Below are 26,524 nucleotides of genomic sequence, written 5' to 3'. Positions count from 1 at the left end.
CCGACTGGTGAGCTTTGCACCGAACTTGAATAGCAACACACACAAATAAAAAGTGGTTAATCATCATATCGGATCTAGCACACAGTGCATTTAAAGCAACTATGAAAGCTTAAAACTGACAGTTGCTTATTTACTCATTATTTAGAGTGCGTCTGTGTGTGCACATGCCCATGTGAATGTGTGTGTGTGAGTCTATATATGTCAAAACATGCAGAGTGTAGCAGGGATGGATGACATTTCCCTTAGAAACAGTGTGTGTGTAAAAAGTTGTGCATATGCATTCCCCTCTTCATTCAATATGCCGTTTCTCCCCCATAGGGGTCTAACATCTGTGCCATGCTTTTGGGGAATACTGCATAATGGGAACACTTAGATAGGCCACCTGCATATTATGGCTAGTGCAGTCATTGGTGATGTAACAGTTACAAACACACACACAATCACACACAGTGAACAACTGCAACCACCCGGCCTAATTGCTCGATGAATTTGTCTCCTAGGAGGTTGAATGGCTATATCAACATGGACAGTTCATTCCTGGGCTTGATTTCTGTGAGGCTGAAGGCAAAGATAATCATTTTTTCCACCACTAAACTTCATTTTGTGGCAGCAGTTTAATATGCCAGCAAAGGGTTATCCCTTTGCACATCACAAGCAATATTACATCGTGTGGGTTTATGCAGTCGGAGACCTAACACACTTTAATGCGAATCAAATTGCCAATAAAAGCAATATTCAGCACCGCTAATACTTATTATTCTCCAAAAATTGGGGGTGTATAGATTTCGTCAACACTCTTCTACCGGCCTTACGCACCGGTAACATTCTTTTATTTTACATGCAAAAAGCCCAGGACACAAGGTTTATTAGAGATGGTGTTGAGTAGCATGTTTGTGTGGACTGTAATTATACGCTACCACCAGAACACGGACGCTTTTTAAGGAGGCAGACCTACATTTAAGAAAACAACTTGCTAGACACTATGGTGCTTATGGGAAGCAGAAAGATGTGATGATTGTCTCACTGTGTGTTTTGTGTTTTGCTAAGCAAATGCATTAAGAGGAGCACTGAACCAGGAGCTAAAACTACAGATCCCAGCAGATAAGAAGGTTAAAATGTGAGTGCACATATTACTATTGTACTAAAAAAAAAAAAAAAAGTTCTGTGACGGGATGGTCAGGAACACAAAGCTCTAGAAGAGGCGGAACCGGCAGAGCCACGGAGAAAGCGCTGGTGTGCAGGATTTAAAGTTATTAATCATGGTTGTAACATATTAGAAACCAAGTGAAGGAAGGCACTGCTTCAGGTTCTTGCTTCTCAGTTGGCTGGATGTCCTTTCAGTCTGTGGAGATGTTCCTGCTCGCAGCGGGCCTTCCAGCCTGCAGATGGACAGAACTGCCGGCTCCCCCCCCCCCCCCACCCTTCCTGGGCCTGACGGCTAGATAGATAATGTTATCATGACAGACAGACCTATTTAGAAATACATGTATGTGTACCTATATGCATAATAAATTCATGCACAACATTATTCTCAACATGTCAGCATAAATCAGTGTCCTGGGAGACAGACAGAAACAAATTATTAAAGTTATTTATTACAATTGGCATCTGTGTCCTCAGGAATGTAGCCGATTGTAAAAACCGGAAAGATGGTTCATAAAACCTTTTACAGTTAGCCGTAATGGTTTCAGTGCAATGATTGATCTCAAGTCCTATCTTGAGTTTGTCCAGGCAGTTGGTACATTGAGAATCTAACCACTTCGAGACCTATAGGTTCCTGAGGGCAGAATTGACTAGTTCAGATTGTCAGACATTTCAGTTCTATCACGATAATCCTGTGGATGTCCGCTACATCCGGGAACAGGATGATTATTGTGTCATAACCTGTAGAGAGGTTTATTTGGATAAAAGGTGGAAGTGACATGACAAAAAAATAAATAATAAATGTACATCATGGAAATGTCTCCCATCTCAAGCATTAGACTGTACATTAGACTGAGTATACATTTGCTATACCTCCATATGGTCAATTATTAATAGACCTGGTACAGTGTACAGACACATTCAGAGACACAGACAGAGGGCCAAGGCCAGATAACAATCTGTATAAACATATTTACTGTATTGAGAGCTTGAGAGTGGGAATGAAGATAATACAAATGCAAACTTCATAAAATGTAGCAAAAAGATTCATACGTGATCCAACTCTAAACGATGCCAGTTAAGAGACATTTTAGCAGTTAATGGTTACCGCTCTCTAAAAGTAGCTTAACGAACTCTGGTCTATGCAGATCTGATATCAGGTAAACAATCCAGGTATTGATTCTCCAGAATACTGGTGAGGGTTCCCAGTCATACCCACACACAGAAACACACACAAATGAACACACGTATATAATCAGGGTTGGTTGGCAGCTCTCAATGTTGAGTGCCTAGTCTTAAAGTGACTGGATCGATACTGGAGAGTGAATTGCCAATTTCAGTTTGTTCTATTGAAATCGGCTGGCGCTGCATTCTAGAGGGAGAGCACCTGCAATTGGCAGTGGCAGAGTGGAATTGGATGTGTACGGAGAGAAAAGGAGTGAGCAGAATGATCAGAGACTGACTTGGACGCCTACTTCTCCATGCTCTTACATACACACAAGACGTTCTTAAGACATCGTTGCACACATGGTATCTGAGCCAAATGATGGTTTCTATAATGAAAGCCTTCTGCCCCCCCGTCTTTTATTATCTCCCCTACATGGGTCCACTCACACACAAACAAAGCTCATATTGGCTTTTTAAAAATCGTATAGTCCATGGCAATCAAGCTTTGTGTTGAAGGAGACGATGATTGTGTCTCTTGATAGTGAATAGCTCACTTGGTTGAACCTCTTCCTTCTGTTTATTCGGATTGCATGGACTAACGCCATCTCCAAACTATAGAGTGTATTGGCATGGATGGATCTTTGGCCATAGAAACTGTAAACAATTTGAACCACAGCTTTGCAGTCCTTTCAAGCCAGACAAACGAAATCAACATCGGGCACTTCAAATACCAGACCCAGTAAAGTTCATGCTTGTGACGTCATGTTCAGAGGAAGGCCTCTGTTGAAACAAAGGGAGGCTGCATCACGTCATATTTAATCTCTGTTAGCTAAGGCAAACAGTGGAACCATTTGCTTGAAGGCAGAAAGCCAACTGTGTACTTTGGTCTTCTGTGGGTCCCTACGATTTCCACATGTGTGATGGCCAGAGAGGAGGTGAGTGTTGTTCATCTTTGCTGCTGACCTGCTACATGATGATGATTGCGGCATTGTCTTAGTGTCACAGCAGAGGGTGCAGTCATCTGTCTGCAGACCAAAGACTGGGGAGCATTGTTACAAGACAAAGACGTTGTAAAATCGAGCAGTAGTTGCACATTGTGACTCTAGTTCTGTGATTAAAAGCACTGTAGCTCTGTAGTTTTGTACTTTATCCCATTTAAGGCTCTAACAATGAATCTATTAGTTGATCAACAGAGAGTTAATACTGAATCACTGTGATTTGTTTGTCATTTTTCGAGGACAAATGCCAAAAATGAATTGGTGGAGCTACTCAATTGTTAGGATTGTCTACCTTTCTTCATTTTATGGAACTCTAAACTAAATATCGTTGAGTTTTGGACTGTTGGTCGGACAAAAAAAGTAATTTAAAGACAACAACTTTGGGCTTTATGAAATTGTGATGGACATTTTAAAATCCACACTCAAAGGCAGGTTGACCACCAGGTCTTCATAGGTCCCATTTACACTCGGCATTTTAAGTGTCTTGTATCCAAGTAAAACCCAAATGAGATTTAAGACACTTTCATTTAGCCATAAATATGCGTCCCTTTCAGCCAGATTACAGATCTAATTGCAACCAGTGTTCATTTTCCCTGGCTACATGCAAAGCAGGGTGTGCCCTTTGTAACACACCTGAAGCTGTTCAGTAACTGCCAAAATGCCAGAAGCAGAATAACCTCTGCACTTAAAGGTTTAGCTAGTGTAAGATAAGAACTATCCATTACACAAACTCATTAATGAATATGAACAACAGGTCAGAAGACTGTTTTACTGTCTTCATGGACTCTAATTCACAGTGCTCCCTCATCCACACAGATCATTCAGTGGTGGAACAGATCAGGGATCAAATACATGCTACAGCAGCTTGACACCCTTTGTGTTTGTTCGAATGTATAGAGGTTGCCGGAGTAGTTTTGTTTTTTTCTTGTGGTTTTGATGAGACAGAAAAATTGTCAATTTCAGTGCAGCTTTAAGAAAATTTAAAAGGTGAGTGGCTATTTCCAAAGACTGCTTGCCGGCATAGTTGCATTATGGGAGGACTAAAGCTTTTGTATGCATCTTGCAGAGACAAATGTGTTTTAAACTTTTCAACATATGGCTCGAGTGAGACCACTGAGGTGGTGCATGATAGTTCCAGTTCCAGTGATTTGCATGGGATCACACATTTACCAGGCTAGATGACTGCCTCATATAATAATACAGGGACTCCAGTATCATCTGTTTTATAAACACACAAAACTGTTAAGCGTTGATTACAGTGGATTCATTAGACATTAACAGTGGTGTAAAGATGACCCGTGCTGAGTCACGGCTTATATACACAATAATCTTTGAGTTACAACCATCCACACACACACTCTGTGGAATCAAACATGATAGCGGGATTGATTGTAACAAGCTGATATGGGGATTTTAGGCTGCAGTTGTTTTCTCACACTATGGTTATCTGACTTGTATGGCTCCGGGGTCTGCATGCTCAGAATGACACACACACACACACACACACACACACACACACACACACACACACACACACACACACACACACACACACACACACACACACACACACACACACACACACACACACACACACACACACACACACACACACACACACACACACACACACACACACACACACACACACACACACACACACACAGAGGAGTGGTGAGCCCCTATGACCACAATACAGCCTGTGGAATATAAGGTGCTACCTCACTTGAACTCAAAAGCACTTTGCCCTGAACATTGAAGAGCGCCAAGGTAAGACTGCAGCTGCAGGCTGTCTAGCTGTTCAAATCAAAAACTAATCTTTATTTTATATTACACTTCTCGCATTTGTTGATACACCACAATTTGAAAAATGATACTGGGATTATAACTGTGATGCCAGTGGGATTCAATTTTAATAACTTCAACATTGACGTATTAATGTAATGAATAAATAAAACCTAATGCATTCGAAATCCTTCTTGCTACAGATACAGACTTGCTTTCAACCTTGTGTAGATTGCAGATGTGTTTATTATGCAGTAGTATCCACATTACTGTAGATAGACGGTGACCAAGCTTGTGAATGATAATGTTGGTTAAGTGTAGCTCTTTGCTTAACACAGCTTTCTAATCCAATCTAAATAATCCAAAGTTTATAGACATGTCTATGGGGGCTTTGAATACTGATGTGTCGACAGATTTCTTTATTCAGATATACACGGCACTGATCCACTTTTTTTTTATGCCAGTCTTGAACATTATTACAGGTGACAAACCTCTTGACATTCACTTTTAAGAATGTGTCTCAAAGTAACCAGTGAACTAAAAGTAAAAGTTCAAAAGCAATATCAGATAATACTCTAAACTGCCTGCACTCATGGGAATCCAAACACTGGAGCCAAAAAGTGCCCCTGCTTTTTCTATGTCTGTGCATCTGCGCCTATCAGAATGTCTGTGAGTTGGGAGAAGTAAAACGATATGTTGTTATGGGCGGAAGCTATTTTTAGGCACTTAGTAGTGTAAGCTAAAGGGAAGAAGAGAGAGGCTAAAAGGTTTGTACTGTACGAATGGTGTGCACTTGTGTGCCTCGGTGTTGCATTGCATGTTTGCAGGCGATTATCGGTGCTTCTGCATGGTGTGCAGGGGGGCATGCACACGTTTGACTCTCTGTCTGTCTCTTTGCCCTCGCCTGCTCTTCACAGCACATTAAACAGGTGGGCTATGAGCCTCTCATTCACCCAAATAGACACATACCCACACACATTCACCTTGTTTTTGTCTCCAGTACATTGGAGTGAAGCCTAATCACTTGAGTGATATGATGGGTGCCTTTGCAAGATTAGGCCCAGGCTGTCGGGCAGTTTTGTCGACTCCCTGTTTCTCTTTTTTTTAAGTCTTAATTTATTTATTTTTTCATTTTATTGTGTTTTTTTTAACTTCACAAAAGCTATCGCAGTCCAAGGTCAATACAAGGAAAATATATGCGTGTGTTTACTATAGTTTGCTTGTTTTGTGCGTGTGTGTCCTGCCAATGGGCCTCATTAAGCAGGGAAGTTTGAGACCTCCGAGACCTTGCCTTTAGTAAACTTGGTGTCATTATTGGGTGTTAATGATGTTGGCCTTTGTAATCACTCTCTTTGTTTGTGTGCATTTGTGTTAGATGGGGAGAAGGCGGTTCTCAGGTTTGGAGGTGACCCTAATGGTCATGTTTGCATTGATGTCTGTGGCAGCCATCACTTTAATAGTCCTGTTTGTCACCGGAGAACCTGGGGTCCTTAAAGATGGTAGGTGAACATGCTTACACATACATAAAGATGCATGTGTAAAATTTAACACAACTAAAAACACATTAGCCCAAAGCATTCACCATGTCCCCCCCTGTATTTGTAAAACTGTTAATGCTAGTTAGCCTCTGCAAGTGTCTGCAATCATGCCATCGAGTTGTATTGCAGGCTAACTACCACCAATATACCCTTGAAACACTTGGGATGTGTTCAGAGTAGTGAATGTGAGGACATAACTGCTGCTATGTGGTCATCCGAGTTAGCTGGCAATGGTCAATAAATAGCTCCAGTGTGTAAGCTGACTGATCAAACTCTCTCTAATTTTACATGAGTTAAACTTGCAAAATTGACTTGCAACTGTGTGGCTTTGGAGTGGTTGTGAGACAAGAGCACCTTATCCCATTTTCCAGGTAACTTGGATTGATCCTACTTTCAACAATAGTTACGAAAATATTAGTTTTCTGTGAAACCAATGGAGGATGATAGAAATCTAGCTTTGCTCTAAGACCAAAGCTCATTAAAAGACCCATTGTCAGCCAAAGTTCAAGAAAGAAATGCCTTTAACTTTGTATTATTTTGAATGGGACAAAATGTTCACAATTATATCTACCCGTTTAAGGTAACCAGCGTTGAAATGGAAAAAAGAACCATGGTCCCCTATTATAATGTTAGTTTTTTGATCCACCCATCCACCTGCACAGGGTGGATGCTGTTCTATAATAACATCACCTCACGTCCTCCTTTCCTTCCATCATAACTACTCCTGTATCTAGAGGGCTTTGCTTAAATGACTTATTCTATCATTTCTCTCAGTCGACCTTTTTCAAAGACAGACAGCAACCTCAAGTTCTGAAAAGTGGGGGATAATGAGAGGTGCCTTGCACTTGCATTCTCTCTACTTGCCAATAGGGGGCGACTCCTCTGGTTGCTAAAAAGAAGTCTGATTGTATGGAAGTTAATGAGAAACTGACTTGATTTATTACCTCAATAAACATTTGTAAACATGAGTTTATGGTCTCAATCACTAGTTTCAAGTCTTCTTCAATACAGCATGTTGTCCAATTTGTGAATTAAGATCCGTTTAGAGTAATATAGACGATAAAGCAGTGTATGTTTTAGGGCGTGGCTACCTTGTAAATAACAGATCCCTATCAGAGCCGTATACAGCGCCTCCACGTCACTCCTCCGCACTTTAAATATGGTCACTTCTGTTCACTGGTTGCAAAAAAACAAGATAGCGACGACCAAAATCCAAGATGGAGATGGCCAAAATGCCAACTCGAGGCTTCAAAACTGCAGTCGACAAACCAATTGGTGACACCACGACAACTATATCCACTTCTTACATAGAGTGGTTTGAGGTAGATAGTTTGGCTTGTCATAGTAAGAAAAGAACAGGTGTATTTAATAACATTAATGATGGCTGCATTCTACTCGGGACGTCCTGGTATCGTGCATGCTGGCTGACAGGAATAGCTTACTGCGACAATTAATGGAACCGAGCCATCGCTAATGTAAGCAATTTCACCCGTGCTTTTCCTACTACGACATGTCAAAATGTTTGCTGTGAAAAAGGTCTATTGGTGAGTGCCATCATCAGCTCATTGCTCAAATGATTATAAATCTTAAATTAGTAAGCGGCTTAGTTGTCACTTTGAAGTTTTGTTTCAAGTAAACATTTCATCTTTTGGCAGAAACTACTGAAGTATTCGTTCCTCAGTGTCCCACCATTTCTTTGGCTGAAAGAGTAGACTGTTTCCCTGATGCTGGAGCCTCAAAGGTATGAGCCACTACCATTTCCAAGAATGCAAAGTATATGGAGAAGGTTTTTTTAAACACCTTTAACCGAAGGAGTTGATGATTCGGTAATTACTGGTTTCCTTACAACTCAATTCTTACCCGGACCATCGTCACAATTAAAATGGTGTAGTTCATGATGATTACATTTACCCTGGTTATAATGATGACAAGAACAACGGCAATGATGATGATAATGCAACATTGTTTAAAATAGCAGCAATGACAATGACGACAATGTGGATGACAATAATGATAACTGCATCAACCACCCTGCTCGAATAGCTGCAATGTGAGCAGCGTGGATGTTGCTGGAGCCCACTGGACGAGAGAAATGTTCCCTGGTGTTTCTTCTCAACCAACCATGGATACACAGTGGAATCAGTGGAGCAACCGAATCCTTATGGTAAATCCCCATTTCTCCTTTCTCTATCCTGCTCTTCCACTCATGCGGTCTTGGCTTTCTATTTAACTTATTTTAAAATTCTAAATGCTCCACATTCCTTCAAATTGTCTTCCTCACACCGTTTTTCCTTTTCCACTGACTTTGCCTAAGGCAAGCTTTTCTGGGAAATATGACATGGATGGCATATCAGAAAACATGATTGACTTTGCAGCATGCATGTTTTTCCATTTTCTGCTTGATTTCACTGCCATATGTGAACTCAGTTATTGTGTAAAAGCAGGAAGAAACATTGGACATTTGCTATCAATATTTTTGGTGACATTTGAATAGCATTAGAACATTTTATCAAAAGAAAAATATATACATTTGCACAATATATTCTTAACAGAAGGTAGTTAAATAAAAAAATTGCCAAACTCTTATGTAGACTGAGAGGAATTTTATCAAAAACAATTTATCTTGCTCTGCCTGAGATAGTTTTAATGTTACTCAACAGGGATTTTAACTATTACAGAAAAAAATACACTCCTTATATAAGTTAACGGTCTTCACATATTGTTACATACTGCCATGGTATCCCTCGAGGCTACTATGCAAACTACCCGCGTTTACCTCCGGGACAACTGTGGACTCTCAAAGCATATTGCACCCTTTGATGTATTCCCAGGTTATACATTTACCAATATGATCAGTGTTTCAATGGATTCTTGTGCAAGCTTACCTGGTGAGTTTTATGAGTGCTAGAACTGAAGACTATTGCAGTGTATTCTCATTGTTGCAGTTCACTTATTGTAGGGAATGGTCAGTCATTTTATAGTTAAATGTTGTATTTTTTCATTTTGAATGCACTTATGTTGCCCCAATAACTAATGTGGTTGGTGCACATCCTCATCCAACAATTGTTCTCAACAGCTTGGATGCCAATGGGGCATTTTTTTTTAAATTAAGACCACTTACGTTGAAGACCTCTTGAATATTTATACAGAATATTGGTCAGAGGTGCATAAGTATTAGAGGAAGAATTCGACATTCTGGGAGTCTTGTCGTGACCGTGATGTTGCCAGGTAACTCGCAGCACATAAAATCACAATGTATCTAGTTCTTATACTTAGGTGTTTGTATGGGTTAAATAAACAAGCTGTACACATAATAATTAGTGAGCTTTCTAAAGGTGATGGATTTTGTTACTTTCGGTCAGAGCCAGGCTTGCCGTTGTTCCCTTTCCGATCTTTATGCTAAGCTAAGCTAATCAGCTGCTGGCGTTTGCTTCATATTTACTGTACAGACATGGGAGCGGTATCAGCCTTCTCACCCTTCTCAGCGATTTAAATTTAGTTTGATATTTTGGGAAATTATAATATTCACTCTCTTGCTAACTTTCCTGACTTCTTTGTGCTTTGATGGAAATAATGACTGCAATTATAACCATTACGTAATTTCATCTCTATTTTGGGGATTAGGTAGTTGAATGTGATAGATTTCCTAGAATGGATATTTTTAACTGTACTATAACCTTTCCCCTCCTTTCCCCATTTGTTTCATTTTGCAGTGATGAAAGCCCAACTGAAGAGAATGGCTTCTCCTTCCTTATTTGGGGCCGATATACAAGAGCTGTCATTTCACGCAGAAATGCAGTCAAACAATCGACTCCGATTTAAGGTACACACTGACAGACACCACCTCTGTTAAACACCTTTTTACTTGCACACAAATTCACACTAAATTATCACTCACACACACACACACACACGCACACACACGCAATTGTGAGATAAATCTAGTCTAGACGAATTAATTTGAAAAGTAGTTTTTATCAAAGCATGTTAAACATGAATGCTGTGCAGAACAAAAGAGGACAAAAATAGCAATGTACACAACAAAGTATGAACATGACCGTGAAGTATGAGGCCACCCTCACACTGCCTGCATGGTTGTTTCTCTCTTCTCTCTCTCCTCAGATCTATGATGCCCACAGGCAGAGGTTTGAAGTCCCCCATGAGCACACCAGCAGCCTCACCAGTGACCCCTCCAGCCCCATCAGCAACACACTGGAGATGACACACAAACCCTTTGGTCTTACTGTACGCAGGAAGGAGAACAAAACAGTCCTGTGAGTGCTCAGTAAACGTGTGTGTGTGTGTGTATGTTCGTTGTGTATTTGTGTTGGGCAGGGACATGGTTGTTCATAAGAATTACAATATCACATTGTTTTCCATCTGGACAGTGAAGGATACTCTGCTATGTGTTATAATACACTACACGTATATGTAGGATATATTCTGTATGGCTGCAGCTGGAGAGAGGGCTGATGTGTGAAACATGTATGGTAGCAGGAGATTGTTGTATTGGTAAGTTTTATTAGAGGATACTGCAAGCCATGCTCACAGTTGACTGTGTGGATATATTTCTGTGGACAAAACACAGCCTGTGCCATAATGTCCAAAATTGTATTATTTTATTAGAAGACTATAGCTTCTTTTTTTTTTTCACCAGTTAAATTTGAGAATTGTCAATACATTAACATTGATTCTTTGTATCACATTTAAGGCACTTATGTCAGAAATCCTCTATAGTGGTGCACCACAAAATGTCATTGTCATGCATTGTTTTCTACATAATGATGGAACACCTTGCCATGTTACATGTTAGTTTCCCACAGCAGTAAATAATTATGTTCATGTAGAACCAGGCCACTTCGTTAGCCCTGGGTGACATTGGGTGGGTGACACACACACACACACACACACACACACACACACACACACACTGATGCAGTATAGAATATGGCACTTTGGGGGAAATAGGGCTTTTGAGGGCACAGCCACCCTGTCTGCATTACTACTACTACGTGGTGCTCAGGGTTAAATACCACCACGATGACCTTATATACTAAAGGCTGTTTTGTACATCACTGTGTTCTGTATTTGTGAATCAGAGCTGATTGCCATTCATGGCACATGACAAATACCTTGCAAGGCAAACATTTATCTTTAATGTAATAAAGACTTTATATTCTTTGTGAAATATATCACATGACAAACGTTGGCTTGCCTCACGTATCGGTGTATTAACCAGCATTGTCTTTCTCAACATTGCACATGACCTTCAGCCAGAGGCAGGGAGATTGCAGCTATTTAGTAATCAAATTGCTCTAACTTTGTTTTGCTTCCCCTGTCGCTACAGGGCCAAATGTTAATCACCATTATGACTATGTGTTTTGTAGTGTATTTGGGTGATAGGTCAGACTTAGGGTTTTTTAAGAGCCTCTCTTTCTGTTAAGATTATAATTCATTCATTCGAAAAGGTGAGATTCTCTTCCCTGCATTGTAGTTGTCCCATAGGGCGCCGCCTAGGAACTCACCTTACTTTAGAGGTCAGGCAATAGTATCTGCCAGGCGCAAAAATACAAAAGACAATATTAAAACCCACACCAGCAAATTCAATTATCCTTTGGAAAGTGTTCACTAGCATTTAGGTAGAATCCAGCATTTAAGGAAGGATGGCGAGTACGTTTCAAATGGCTTCATCATTTAGCCTATTACAACATGCTATGAATTGAATAGTTTACTTGTATTCCTAATTCATTTGATTTTGTTGGAATTGTAGGAAAATAATTTGGGTACAATAGTTTTCCTGACTGCAGTTTTCACTTGGATACAATGGTTTCGTTGTGTTCCTTCTTTGGCGGCTGTTAGCGTTATCAAAAGCAGTCTTGCATGCAATGTTTTTAATAACTTGATAATCAATTTCTGAGCACCGTATAACATCTAAGAAGACCATAAAGTAGAGTGATAACAAGGTTCATGAATCTCTTTTCATGACATAAAAATTGCACCAAGTCATCCTTAAATGTTTATTAAGGTCTCATTTCCTCAGATAAACATAGTTCTAATAATATAAGTAGATAGCGAGTGTGTGCACGCAGGGTAATGATACTTCTAATCATTCTACACTTTGACCTTTGTGGCTCGTGCGTGGGCTTTCTCGGAAAAGGGTCCATTTGAGTGTTTGTGTTGTCATGACTTTCATAAAAATGTATATTGACTGTATTTATAACCTTTACTAATGTATTTTGTATCTATATCTTTATTTTGGCAGCTGTATACAGCTATAGAGCAAGCTCAGTATTTCAACCACCAGCGTATGTCTTGTTTTGAAGGCTAGAGAAATGCTACCCAGAGGGCTTATTAGAGCTTGATAGGATGGTCTTTCTTTCCCATCCCTTTTTTTTCTACAACTCAACTCCTCAACACGTCCTCGTCTTGTTCCCACTCCCACTCTCTCTTATCACTGCATCTCACTCTCACTTTCTTTCTTATGCATTTGTCTCATGTTTTCTTTCACCTGCTCCTTCTCTTTTTTTCACATTCCAGACCAGTTACTTTGTTTGTAATATGTTTTACTCTCTTTTTTTTTTTAACACATTCAGGTTTGACACTACAATGGCTCCACTGGTGTTTGCAGACCAGTACCTACAGATATCTGCTAAGCTTCCATCCCATAATATTTATGGCCTGGGTGAGCATGTTCATCAACAGTATCGCCATGACACAAACTGGAAAACCTGGCCCATCTTCACCAGAGATGCTTTCCCTAACGGGGTGAGTACAAGATAAGATATTAATTCAGCATTTCATTTTTAATGCCACTGAACTTGACGTTATGCATGGTTTAAAACACACTTGTGCATGCATATGTACATACATTTGAGATGATAAAGACAGTGCATTTGCATGTATACAGTATGTTTACCCCTATGTTTTTTTGTTTTTCTTCGGTTGCTGCAGTAAACAGATTGTGTGCTCAAAGGCTTACACATGTCTACCGAGGATGAGTGTGTGTGTGTGTGTGTGTGTGCGCGCATGTATTTAAGTGTCAGGTTAACATATGCTCCTGACATGTGTATGTTTTTAAATGCCTTGTAAGCTGATGAGGCAGTGAAGTTGCCCCCTCAGTTTCAATAAGTCTCCCACATCCCCCCCTGCACCTGACACCTCTTCCCTACATCCCCTCATCCACCTTTCCCTCTGCCTTCCCCGCAGGGTACTCATAACCTCTATGGACACTATCCCTTCTTCCTCTGTCTGGAAGACGAGAGTGGAAAATCATTCGGGGTCTTTCTCATGAACAGCAATGCTATGGGTGAAGATATAAACACACACACACACACACGCTGGGACATAGAAACACATGAATACATGCTGGTGAAACCATACAATGACACTGTCATCAGGGAAGTTAACAGACACAAAAACATATACACAAAAAGAACATATAGTGTCATGAACATACACAGGCAGGCAAATCATTGGGAAACGAGAGCCATTTGAAAATGGTTCAAGGGCATGAACCATCAGTTTTGCCTCTTCATACCAACAAAATGGATATACTGTTGCCTTAATCAAAACATTGTGCTGACAAATCAAAGAGAATATTGCATGGCTCTGTATTATATAAGGAGATGACTGAAATCGATGGGAATGCCCGCTGCCATGTTTCTCTTGCTCATGTCTATAGCCTCCTGATATACAAACACTGTTTTGCCGCTCATGGATTGTCATGACTGATACACAGATTATGTGCGTCTGTTCATGTGTGAACCTTACGTCTGCAAAACGATAAAACAGAATCTCAAAACAGAGGTATAGCCACTTCACAAAGTAAGTTCAGGGTTATGATTTATAGTTAAGAAGAAATTAGGATTTAGTTTGCAACATTTCCATGTCTTTTTTTTCAGAGGTGACTTTGCAGCCCGCTCCTGCTGTGACTTACAGGACGATTGGAGGAGTACTTGACTTCTACATTCTCTTTGGAGATACGCCAGAACAAGTGGTCCAGGAGTTTCTTGTGGTGAGGAGCCAATGATTATTTATTTTTGCTTTGAAAAGGTATACATAATACTGTATATAGGAAACATTTCTCGGTAAGTCTGTTGTGCAAAAGTTGTTTGTGAGTTGTCTAGGAACATTAATTGCAATAATATTTCCAAATGTTGTTGTCCAGCTCACTGGCAGGCCTGTCATTCCTCCCTACTGGTCCCTGGGTTTCCAGCTTTCTCGGTGGGACTATGGCAACCTGAGTGAGGTCAAGGAAACAGTGGAGAGGAATCGTGCCGTGGCCCTCCCATATGTAAGATGATGTCTGCTTGCTTTTCTTTCAGTTCATTTATTTAGGCTGTCTATAGGCAGTATGGCAGACAATGTGCGTGTCAATCTGAAATGGCTATCAAGGCTATTTCTGCCACTGCAGTCTGTGGTTTTGTGTTCATATTCTTGTGATAGAAATGTCAAATAACTGTTCTTTACAAATGTTAAAGATATAACTATCCATGATGTCTCATGGATTTCAGGTGCATTCATTTAGAATTTATTTGGCACTTTCACCCTCAATATCTCAGCTCTACGCTGTAAATCTCCAGCAGAAACATTCTCGCCACATTGTGTTTGCACAGTGTTAATCATCACAATACATTTCTATCACACTAGGTGCAAGGTGGAGCTGCAAGCTCTTCGTTCAATTCATATGGTTCTGATGTTGTGACAAAGAGGAATGAGCACTCTGTTACAGAGAAATCTACGTGACAAAATCCAACCCGAGAAGCATGCGATAATTATCAATCAACTAGTCTGGGAAATGGAAACATGTCATTTTCTTTGCAAGGCAAAGAATGCAAATCGGGGATAAAATGTTAGTAGCTCTTTGAATTTGACCTCAGATGTCAAAATGTTGAGATATTTAAAAAAAGGAGGCTGGATTCTCCTTTTCTTGACTGTCTGAAGTCATGCTGTGACAATGCATAGTACGTGCAGTGGGGATTTCTTTGCTGCTACCACAGCTGTATAGCTTTTGGGATAGTGGGGGGGGGGGATCGATACTTCACCTTAAACGCACCTTGTTAAATTTGAACCACTCATGCACTACTGTGTGGTTCCAGAGGCAAGAGCCTCAACCACTACAATACATGTGAAGACGTGATATGAAGGTTGAAGCAGGAGTTCGACAGACAGTCGGAGTGATAGGGATGGCCTTTCGCTTAGACGGGGTAATCCAGCTTTCTGTCAAATAATGGAGAGTCTTCTGGGCTCTATAGGTTCAATCCCAGGACGACTATTTTTCGAGCGTCACTGAATGTTAGCGCTGATCAAAGATCAATCGACCGAGTTCCTTTCATTATCTCATTCATCCTGATCTGAATGTTAAAACTACTCCAACACCTCTTCCATTCTGAGACATTTGATAAATACCAGCTCTGGTTGACATTTTCTTGGGAACGAGTCTTAGTGCTTATCTTCATCTGAGCTTGCGAATGGTAACTCTAAAAAGTCCCTTCCACACAGAGCACTGACGTTTGATGCCATTTATTTTCCTTAATTGCTAAGGTTAACTCCTAATCCAAATCTTTATATGTCCCCATTAAACACTTCAACTGTATCACAACTCACCAAAGACTGCACCAATCAAGGACACAGTTTGAACTCTTATTTAAGGATAAAATGCAAACAAATTTCCAACCCATCTCAATCTTCAATCTCTCTTTCATATCCAAAGACATTAGCATGCAGCTGCTTCCTCTCCTGCTGTACTCAGGGACATATTTGATAACCATTAGATAGACCACAGAGGGCATTATCACATTCTCCCTAATATGTCTGGAGCTGATTACCATTAGAGGAAGGATCTGGCAGGACCTTCCAAACCATCTGCTCTATCGATATGAAGTAGATTTTGGCAGACAACAGACAGACAGCGCAAGCATTGAGTCACACCCTGAGAAAAAAAAAACAGAAATAATGTGCATTCTCATTGTCCTCCCAAGGTTTAGCAGCACATTAGCCAAGTTGTTAGCACTCACGTAAGGTCTACAAAAAAATCCATCAAAGGAAGGTCAAAGAAGATAGCAGTTAGAATGTGTTGTTTTGTTTTGTTTTTCACAGTAGAAATAGTTTTGTATTTACCATCCATGCTGAGATGGGAATACAGTGTTAGGAGGACCTGTCCAAGTCATTTTGAAGATGCTGAATTTTGAGTGTATGTGTTGAAGTTATGCATAGAAGTGGAAGCATGAGTGGGTACATTTAAGAAGCATTAAGAGTCATTTTTAATTCATTACATTAATGCAAGATGCAAATATTATTTTAATACATGGAAGCCATGCCAGTATTTTAGCATTTCCAATTAAGCTTTAAATATCTAATGACATCTAACCTATTTGAAGTAAACTCATCAAGGTATTCATAAAACATGCAGTATTCCAAAAGGATATTTCAAAGCGAGACTAGAAAAGTTTTGGGGATTTTAGTTTTTATGAATTGCGTATTAATATATATTGCATGTACATGAAGTGTTTCTTCTCCCCATGCAGGACATTCAGTACACTGACATTGACTACATGGAGGATAAGAAAGATTTCACATATGACAAAGTTAAGTTCAGCGAGCTGCCTCAGTTCGCCGACTACCTTCATGCGAAGGGACAGAAATACATCCTCATCCTGGTAAGAAGCACTTTATTACAAGTAAAGCAAACTGTGTATTCACACATTAACAGTAAACTGTACAAATCCCTGTCCAAACACAGAATAATTATTTTACCTTGCATTTCTGGGTCCGTTATGGTTTGGTAGTTATACTGTGTGTGTGTATATATATATATATATATATATAGTTATTTTCAAAAGGCATTTGTGTTCTGTCCTATTCTCAAGTCTATTCCTCTGCCCCCAGGATCCTGCAATAGCAACCAGTAAGAGGGTAGGGGATTCTCCATACCTCTCCTATGACCGGGGGACTGAGAAGAACGCCTGGATCACTGAATCGGATGGGAAAACTCCACTGTTAGGAGAGGTGCGCTGCATTTGTGTGCAAGAGATAAATGGAACATGCACAGAGATGAGGCAATACTCTTAGTGACAAACAAACAGTTACAAAATCGAGGCAACTCACCAATGAAGCTTCATTTAAATCCACCCATCCATAATATTCCAACAAAAACGGTCTTGTTACATTGCCAAAGGTCCAGATGATCCAATCCAGTAAAATATTTAGTCCAAAACACATTATTATGTCCATAAATACCCACGGGCTGCTGTTGCATCATTTCAAATTAGCCGGCAGATATGCCTAATTATTTATATATTTTCGAACATAACTTCAGTTCGTATGTAAATTTCCCCGGTCTCTGTGTCTCAAAACAGCGGCTGCACTCTGACCTTTAGATCGACACCTCACCTCACCTAGACATACCCTTCGAAAAACACGTGTAAAATATTCATTTTTTTGTGGTATTGTTATCAAATTTGAACTTGCACTAGGTAAGGCTTCATGCTGCGGTCCCATTGTGTTTTCCAGCTAATACATCCCAGCTATAGTCATCTGCAGGGATCTGTTTGCAAAAAAATATTATTTCTTACAGTAGTTTATTATTGGGGATCCCCAGGGACCTCAGTCGGTAGTCCTTGAATGCCAAATATGTTGGTAGGATTATCAATTCTAATAATCTATGCAATACAAGGATATTAGCCTGAGGATATCCATTAAAGAATCAGCATGAATTGAGTAAATTTATAATGTTGGGCAAGAAAACTCCTCAAATTATTTAGGACCTTGCTGAATCCATGACTAAAAAATTTAAACTGCCTTTAAAGTCCATTTTGCAACCGAGTATTAGAGCCTTCGCATTATACAATATTCCATGCAACATAAGCATACACATATGCATTTGCTGTGTGTATGCAAGCATATGCGTAACTGCCTCTCCACAATGCCCTAATGGGAGTTCAAGCCTCCCGTATGTTACGTTTTGATCCTTCTCCCCACAGAGCACATGTTTAAAAGGCTCTCCCCTGTAGAGACAGGTGGAGGTGGGGGGGTTGAAGTATGCGGCTCCCATGCTTTTATAGTGTTGCTTTTGATTATGCACACGATTAGGCCCAGTCCTTCGGCTAATCGCTTTTTCATGCTGTTTATAACAGGTCAAACATATGCATTGATTCCACATTAGTGTTTAATCTTAAAATGTTCTGCATCGACGCACCACAGATTAGGTGTGCAAGTGTTAGTGGGAGAGATAAAGAGAGAAGGAAAAAGTCAGTCTGTGAGTACATATAAGTGTATCCATTTCTCTGAGCAAGAAGCTTTTCTTGCTCGTTTGTGCTTTATGTCCGTGCACGCATGTGTCGGATTATAATTGAGTCTAATTTATTTCCATATGAAGTATGTGTCCTGGTTATGAAAACAATGGGGTCTTTGCAAAGCGACCTCTGCGGTAGATGTGTCGGTGACAAAGGAGATACAGAGACAGGCTGGTATTTATTCTGCTCTTAAAACAGCTAATTGCTTGCAAAGGATAAAAGCTTTTCCTGGTGGCCCATATGTTTCAGTGTACGGGTAAAATCATAGCAGGACATCACTCACACATTAAACAAAGCAGCAAGGAGAGAAAAGAGGCTATGAGGGTTTAAAGGTAGGAATGACAGACATGGGCTGAGAAAGGGAAAACACAAATAATAGATGTGAGAGTAATGTACAGAGATACAGACTGGTTGTCTTTCGGTGTGGTGGAGTGACAGGGAGGTACATACACAGGAAGTCAGTCACATTGAGAGACAAGAGACAAAAAGACAGACTATCGGGTAAACACAAAAAAGACGGAAGTCTTTCCACCTTCCGTCATGTCTGTCCCTTTGTTGGAGCAGAGGCATAGATGGGCAGACTGGAGAGCAAAAAAAACCAGACAAAGTTATAAAAAGATATGCCACTATAAAAGTCAGCAGGTTTGTTTAAAGTGGTAACCGGGCTATCAGTATTAGTGAGCAGCTGGGGTCAGAAATCTAGAGATGAAAGAAGAAAGAGCTGATTGGAAAAGGTTAGATTGCAACAGTGAGGGACTATCAATAAGCTCTGACCTTGGAGTTCTGACCACCTGCCAAAAACATCCGACTATAAATCTGTGTGAGCATACATAAGCATGATTCATGTCTTTGCTACAAACTGGGTTGTAAAGTCATTGGCAGTGGAAGTAAAAAAAAGGTAGAAAGATAGCTAGCATGGAGCAACCTTGAGATTTAATATCTACTGTGCTCTACAGGAGGGGTTCACACACAGAAACACTCTCTCACACACACACACACACACACACACATTCACGAAATCTCCGCCTTTCTCTGTGAATTAATAATTTTTCTCAATACATGTCGTTAAGGACGACTTCTAACACACAGACACGTCTAGAGATTTCTATTGCATTATCGATTCCTCCTCTGCTCTCTTCTTCAACTCTCCCATCTCTCTAGCCCCTCTCTCTTTTGCCATCTCTCTCTCTCTCTCTCTCTCTCTCATCAATCCCTTCCTCTCCCGTACTTCAGCTCTATTCTGATATTTTTTATTTGTCACATCCACATCTTTGAGTCATTTCCATGGGCCTAGTTTTTGCTTTAGGGGAGCTCTCTACACCTACGCCTTCATATTGTTTACCTGTACGATATTGTGTCGGCTTGATTCTCACTTAATTAAATACATGTTGCAGATGCTTTTTGAAATGAAATAAATAAGGAGAACATGAAACAAAAGTACAGCATTGTGCGTTGGTGAAACTGCAGTGGATACCATCAGTAGAGGAGCTCACATGCCAAACTAATGTTGTCAGAGTTTTGCTCCAAATCTATTAAAATGTGCTTGTAAAAAACACATTTCTCACATTCTCTCCCTCTCAGGTGTGGCCAGGAGAGACTGTATTTCCAGACTACACCAGCCAAAACTGCATCGACTGGTGGGTTGATGAGTATGAGAGATTCTCCAAGGAGATCAAACATGACGCCCTCTGGATTGTAAGTCAATTTTAAAAACACATAAAATGAAGGTGTGTTTCCACTGATTAGCTGACCGCCAACCCAAAATCCTGACACTGACATTATTCTGCAGCCAATTACGCGCAGACAGGGGCAGTGAGCTTACTTTGTTTTGTAATTTTTTGGTGGCAATTACTTCACTGTGGGTTGGACATTGGAGGCCAATACAGAGCACCAAACACAGGCTGATTATATTATGTAGTTAAAGGGTGCTCAGCAGAACATTTTGATTTGGTTCATTCATTACTACTTCTGATTGCTGCAACACACACAAATTAACATCTTACTTCAAACACTATAACACATCCCAGGTCACTTTGTTTATCCAAGAGGTTAAATAAAATGTAAAAATCAGAATCAGCTTTATTAATTCTGATTTCAGAATCAGAAACTATAACAGAGTCTCCTTTTTTGTATATGATGATCACCTAAGTGAAAGAATCCTGGATACATAACACTGTTAGAGCATGTTGCAAATAATTCAAATAATAAGTTAAAATGATTATAATTGTGATTTATGGAACAATGTCCTCTGATGCACTTGCAGGACATGAATGAGGTGGCTAGTTTCCAGAAAGGATCAAATAAGGGCTGTGCTGATAACAACCTCAACTACCCTCCCTACACTCCAAGTAAGACACTTTTAGTTATATGTTCTGCGCCATAATAATATTATGCATTTGCTTTTCTTGCACATTTTTGATATGCGCAATATCTATGTTCCTTTAGAGACACGCTTGAGTCTCAAAACGTTGTCGAGGATTGTTTGCAAGTTTGCCCTTGCATACAAACCAGTCATAAATCTACATATACCTGCAAAGATACAGAGGAAGTCATGGGCTTGCAGCCCAACTGTTGTGCACAAGTTGATAAATCCGTCACAATAGCTCATAAAGTAAGTTCAGGTCCAGAGGAAAACTCATCTAAAATAGCGGGTCCCCAGTGAGGGATTTTGAAAATGAGTCTTCTGCCATGTCTTTTATTCCGACTGTGTCCCAGACAGGATGATCATAACTGGAAAAGGCATGCTCCCCTGATGCCACCTTTTTATTGCACTCCTCCTTAGTCATCCTCCTTCTCCATTGCTCTGGCTGTCTCTCATTTCCTCATTGTTCACACTTCCTATTGCTGTATATATCAGTGTCTCCCTTTCCTCTGTGCCGTTTCCCTCCTTTTCTCCCCTTCCATCACTGCAGCCTATATTTTGTATTCATTCCACGCCTCTGCTCACTTTACTCCAATCTCTTTACCTTCTCCATCTTTTCGCTCCCCACAGAGATTCTGGATGAGGTGATGTACAGTAAGACGCTGTGTATGGATGCCAAGCAGGCCTGGGGGAACCACTATGATGTCCACAGTCTGTATGGCTACTCTATGGTGCTGGCTACTGAAAAGTGAGTACATTCGCAAGGAGTTTGGCCAACTCGTGCCGAGGACGCTAACTTGCTGCCACCCCTCCAGAGCAATGAGGCATTGGCTAACTCAAAGTGTGTTGTGTAATGTCAAAACAGTGCGACACACGGGATCTTCAACGTTAAGTGCAGTAGAATCAGTGGCTGGTGAGAAATGGCAACATGATAATGGAGCTGAAATGTAAAAAAAAAAAAAGAAGATCTGTCAGATCTGTCAGTTCAGCACAGCCCAGTGTATTATGCCCTCGGCTAAATCAAAGCCTGTGACTCTTGCAGACCATTTCAAGTCGTATCCCATGTGATAAGTGCAGAAATATGTTTTAATGAGTCCGGATCCCAGGGTGAGTGAATGAATTTCTCATCTGGGTCTGGCGCTGAAACAGTTTAAAAGGGCCCATTACTTACACAAACCTACAGAGAGGCATCAATGTGATTATAAGATGTAATGATAATAATTATTTAGATATTGAAATTGATGGAGCTTTAAGCAGGTTAAAGTTGATTTATGCTTTATTTATAGATATAGAGGCAGGACACTCAAGTCAGTATTATTATATTCAATTTAGGGGACTATGTGGACATCTGATAGTTAAGTGCACACGCTAGTTTGAGTACAAACATTTGGCCTGTATACCTATACATCCAGTTTAGTCTATGCTTAATATCATGTGCATGCAAGGGGCACACCAGTTTGTGTATTTCCTACAATCAAGCTATGCAAATGCATGTAAAGCCCATTTAGTTACATAAAGTACGCTACATAAAGTTCGCCATGCTCCTGAAACCGTACTTGGGTGCCACACAAATGATATTTTGATGAGTCAGGTGGGCCTAAAATGCAGCTAATCTCTTTTTGTTTCCATCATGCAAACAAGCACAGAGTAATTTGAAAACATTAGTAGCAGAGGAGGTTCACAGGAGCACATCAGATTCATAATCCAAAGACTGTAAATTGTAGATTCAAGGAAGTCTGCCTGGCACATGAGCAAGAGCTGCACAAAACACAAACCACAGACTGCAAAGGCTGCAGTCACATTCATCTTGGTACAGGAGTTTCTATAGTCTCCAAGCCCCCAGCTAGTCATTTCACACAAGGCTACATATGGCTTCAGTTGCCAGAATCCTAATATGCACTAATGGTGATGGTATGGGAAATTGCATCAATTAGAAAGCAGCACACACCTGCACTAATGGGTTTTTTGGCTGATGGAAAATAACACCCCACAACACTAAACAAATGCAATGCACAGCCTTTGATGCAGATTATACACACACACACACACAAATATATACATGCATACTGTATGTTGAGTCAAAAAGAAGAAAGGAACTGTTACAATATCTCACATCAGTGCTACAAGGGTTCCTTCACCTTGTTTCCCCACTTTTGGGGATTTTCTGCAGGGATTTTCTGCCGATTCATCACTGCCACACACTTTCAGATGCATCTCGGAAGCAAATAAAAAAATATTAAAAATAAATCACTGCATTTGATTAAATGCTATTGTGACCTTTCAGGTGACCGTGACTGCAGAAGAATAGATTATTCCACAATAAAAAATATTATGGCACAGCATTCGGTATATTATTTAAAGTTCTTTGTGACATCTTAAAAGGGAGCGGGGATATGGTTTGGTGGCATCTAGCAGTGTGTTTGCAGATTGCTGAATACCCCTTGGCTAACTTTTTCAAGTCAGCCGTGACGTAAGCCACAGAGTTCAAAACGTAGAAACGCAGTTCACCTTGCTCATAGGCCATCCTTAATAACTATACTTTAGGAGCAACAGTAGTCAGACGGGAGCCGTGTGTCACGCCCCTTTCATACGTCACTGGTGCCGAAAAAATTACACCGGTGTTTCCGAGCTTATAGCTACTGCGGCAAGCCTACGCACTCCTCGCTATTAAAGGTGCATTTTAGGAATTCGGACGTCCTTCATGATGATGAGCTAAGATTGATTTCTGGGTCACAAGCCGGAGGAGCGAGCAGACAATGAGGCACAAATATGGGGAAATGAGAAAAGGCCCAGTAAACACAGTTGCACAAAGACACACACACTGTATGAAGGGACCCATAATACTAACATACACATGGTACACGCATACAAACACACAAGGGCACATACACATGAAATGCAAGCCCTCTGAAGTCCAATTGGTGACTCACTCCTTTAGTACTCAAGCTAGCTAATCTTTACTTTGTCTCCTTCCTCCCCTTTTCTCCCCCTGTCCAGAAATTAAAATATTTTATTGGCAGGAGACACATTTCATAAACATCATCAGGGTTCCGTATTGTCATGGAAATCAATGTGGCTTCGATTTCCCTTTGCAAACTAAATAATAATGTACACTGGGGAAGAAAAAAAAAAAAAAAAAGTACAACTAGCCCTGGCTTTGTCCCAAAATAATCCCTCTCATTCTACTCGTGAGCATGTATGTGTGTTTGATCAGTTTCTCCCTTGTGCTGCTGGAGTCACCCTCTGCCACTGTACCCGTGTCTTTTTTTTATCCTAACAATCTTTTTCTTTCTCTCCCTCTCTTGCTCCGACTTGCTTGCCCCCCCCCCCCCCCGCAGAGCTCTGCAGCGTGTGTTTGGAGGAAACCGTACTCTGATGTTGACCCGCTCCTCCTTCCCAGGTGTGGGAAAATATTCGGGTCACTGGCTGGGGGATAATGCTGCCAACTGGAACGACATAAAATGGGCCATCCCTGGCATGCTAGAGTTTGGGCTCTTTGGGATTCCCTATGTGAGTAGTAAACCTCCACAAGGGCAAACACTGTTCATATTATGCTCAAGGTAAGCGAGTTTGACAGGAAAAACAGTTTCTACCTGGATGCCATGACAGGGCTTAACAGGACTGCAAGGAGTAATCTCTCTTCAGCGTTTCACTTGGGCTACAGATATAAACATTGCGTCACAACAGTTTAATGTGCACCTCCTTTTAAGCCTTTGTACTTATATTGTCACCACACACTCGCAGGAGAAAAAGTCTTGTTTTGATTGATTTGGTGTGGGTAAAAGAAAAACTCGAGGCAACCAAGAGCTCCTTGCAGTCGGTTCATTTTGAGCAAATATCCATTAACGAAGGCACATTTCACTTGAGGCTCAGACTCCCTTCCGATAGTATTAATGAAATACAAAAACACTATTCAGTATGTAGAGCGCTTGTATCATACCAAAAGACCTTGTAACTAATCAATTTAGCTTGAGGCAGTCGTAGCTCTTACTACGCGTTTCAGTTTAGTTAACATGTAGTTCTGGCATTAGAAACTTTCCCTCTTTTTCAAAAGAGGATTCAGCAGCTAATTGAGATCCATGTTCAGGCGTAAGCATAAAGGCAGGAGGGCAGGCAAGAAAAAGTGTGTCTGGAACAAGATCCATTAAAATGTCTGGAAGAACACCGGTTCCCTTTGTGGGAACACCACCTCGTTCAAAAACGGGACTAAAAAAAACCCCAAAAAAAACACACACAGCTAGTCAGTACCCAAGTGTGCTCGATGTACTTGCATGCAGTCCAAACACAGGCAAGAAAACAGCGAAGAGTCGAACGCACTCGCAAACGCATACATGCACGCACACACACACCTCCAACTGTGCACGTCAGGTGGTCTTATAGATGCCAACTACATCCTGGTGGGACTGTGTCAAGCTGATTTTAGGTTCTTCCACACACACACACACACACACACACAAAACAAAGAGAGAGATAGAAAGAGAGAGACGGAGAAATGGGGTTGGGATCGATTGCCTCCCGTTGAGTCCGTTGTAAAATGTGGCCAGTAGTAAACAAAAGAGAGCAAGCAGTCTCTGTGGACTGGCCTATGTCTGAAGTCTCTTTCTTGGACTCCATTGTGCAATTAATGTAAATAAAGATCACAGCCCACATCTACTGTCTGACAGTAAATCTTGACTGAATTGAGTGGACATCAAGAAAGCCATTTTAAAAAGACAAATATGTGTTCAGCTATCACGCAAGTGGCCCTTTTTCACGACTGCACGAGATTTGTTGACCTCAGATGCAGTTTGGTTACTTTCTCAAGGCGCCTGGATTGACATTTACAATAAAAATGGAGCTACATTTTATTTCAGTTCCAATACACATTATTTTACTGGAATCCACAGCATCCGCTTTTTCTCCGAACGTAAGATTCAAATACACCAAATGTAACATTAAAGATATTAATAGAACTATACTGTAGGTTCTGGCTGAATGTCAAGCTGTCGTCCCCTCCTGCATTTCAGATCGGCGCTGACATCTGTGGATTCTTTGACGACTGCAGTGAAGAGTTATGTCGTCGCTGGATGCAGGTGGGAGCTTTCTACCCCTTCAGCCGGAACCACAACGCTCAGGGCTACAAGGTACCGTAAAGGCATTCTGTTCTACAATTCTTCTATTAGCCTGTCAGTCTTAGATGTGTGTATCACACAGCTATTGTTTGGTCTGAAGTGCTGCAGGGTATACCCTTCATTTCAG

General features: G+C 40.7%; 1 protein-coding gene across 1 annotated transcript in view; it reads left to right on the top strand.

The window, feature by feature from the left end:
• Positions 1–1,329: 1,329 nt before the first annotated feature.
• si (sucrase-isomaltase) overlaps positions 1,330–26,524 on the top strand; it is a 66,699-nt gene continuing 41,504 nt past the window's right edge. The window contains exons 1-17 of the mRNA XM_076100907.1: positions 1,330–1,344; positions 6,469–6,592; positions 8,287–8,372; positions 8,675–8,795; positions 10,345–10,454; positions 10,754–10,905; positions 13,225–13,396; positions 13,838–13,937; positions 14,533–14,645; positions 14,799–14,924; positions 17,158–17,289; positions 17,519–17,638; positions 20,506–20,619; positions 21,188–21,272; positions 21,917–22,034; positions 24,625–24,796; positions 26,293–26,409. Of these exons, the coding sequence (XP_075957022.1) occupies positions 1,330–1,344; positions 6,469–6,592; positions 8,287–8,372; positions 8,675–8,795; positions 10,345–10,454; positions 10,754–10,905; positions 13,225–13,396; positions 13,838–13,937; positions 14,533–14,645; positions 14,799–14,924; positions 17,158–17,289; positions 17,519–17,638; positions 20,506–20,619; positions 21,188–21,272; positions 21,917–22,034; positions 24,625–24,796; positions 26,293–26,409 (1,977 nt within the window). The remainder of the gene's footprint in view (positions 1,345–6,468; positions 6,593–8,286; positions 8,373–8,674; positions 8,796–10,344; positions 10,455–10,753; positions 10,906–13,224; positions 13,397–13,837; positions 13,938–14,532; positions 14,646–14,798; positions 14,925–17,157; positions 17,290–17,518; positions 17,639–20,505; positions 20,620–21,187; positions 21,273–21,916; positions 22,035–24,624; positions 24,797–26,292; positions 26,410–26,524) is intronic.

The sequence above is a fragment of the Anarhichas minor genome, unplaced genomic scaffold, assembly GCF_050575085.1.
Source record: "Anarhichas minor isolate MPS153535 unplaced genomic scaffold, ASM5057508v1 ptg000026l, whole genome shotgun sequence".
Lineage (NCBI taxonomy): Eukaryota > Metazoa > Chordata > Actinopteri > Perciformes > Anarhichadidae > Anarhichas > Anarhichas minor.
The sequence above is the reverse complement of the archived record's forward strand: the minus strand, read 5'-3'. Positions and strand labels throughout refer to the sequence as shown.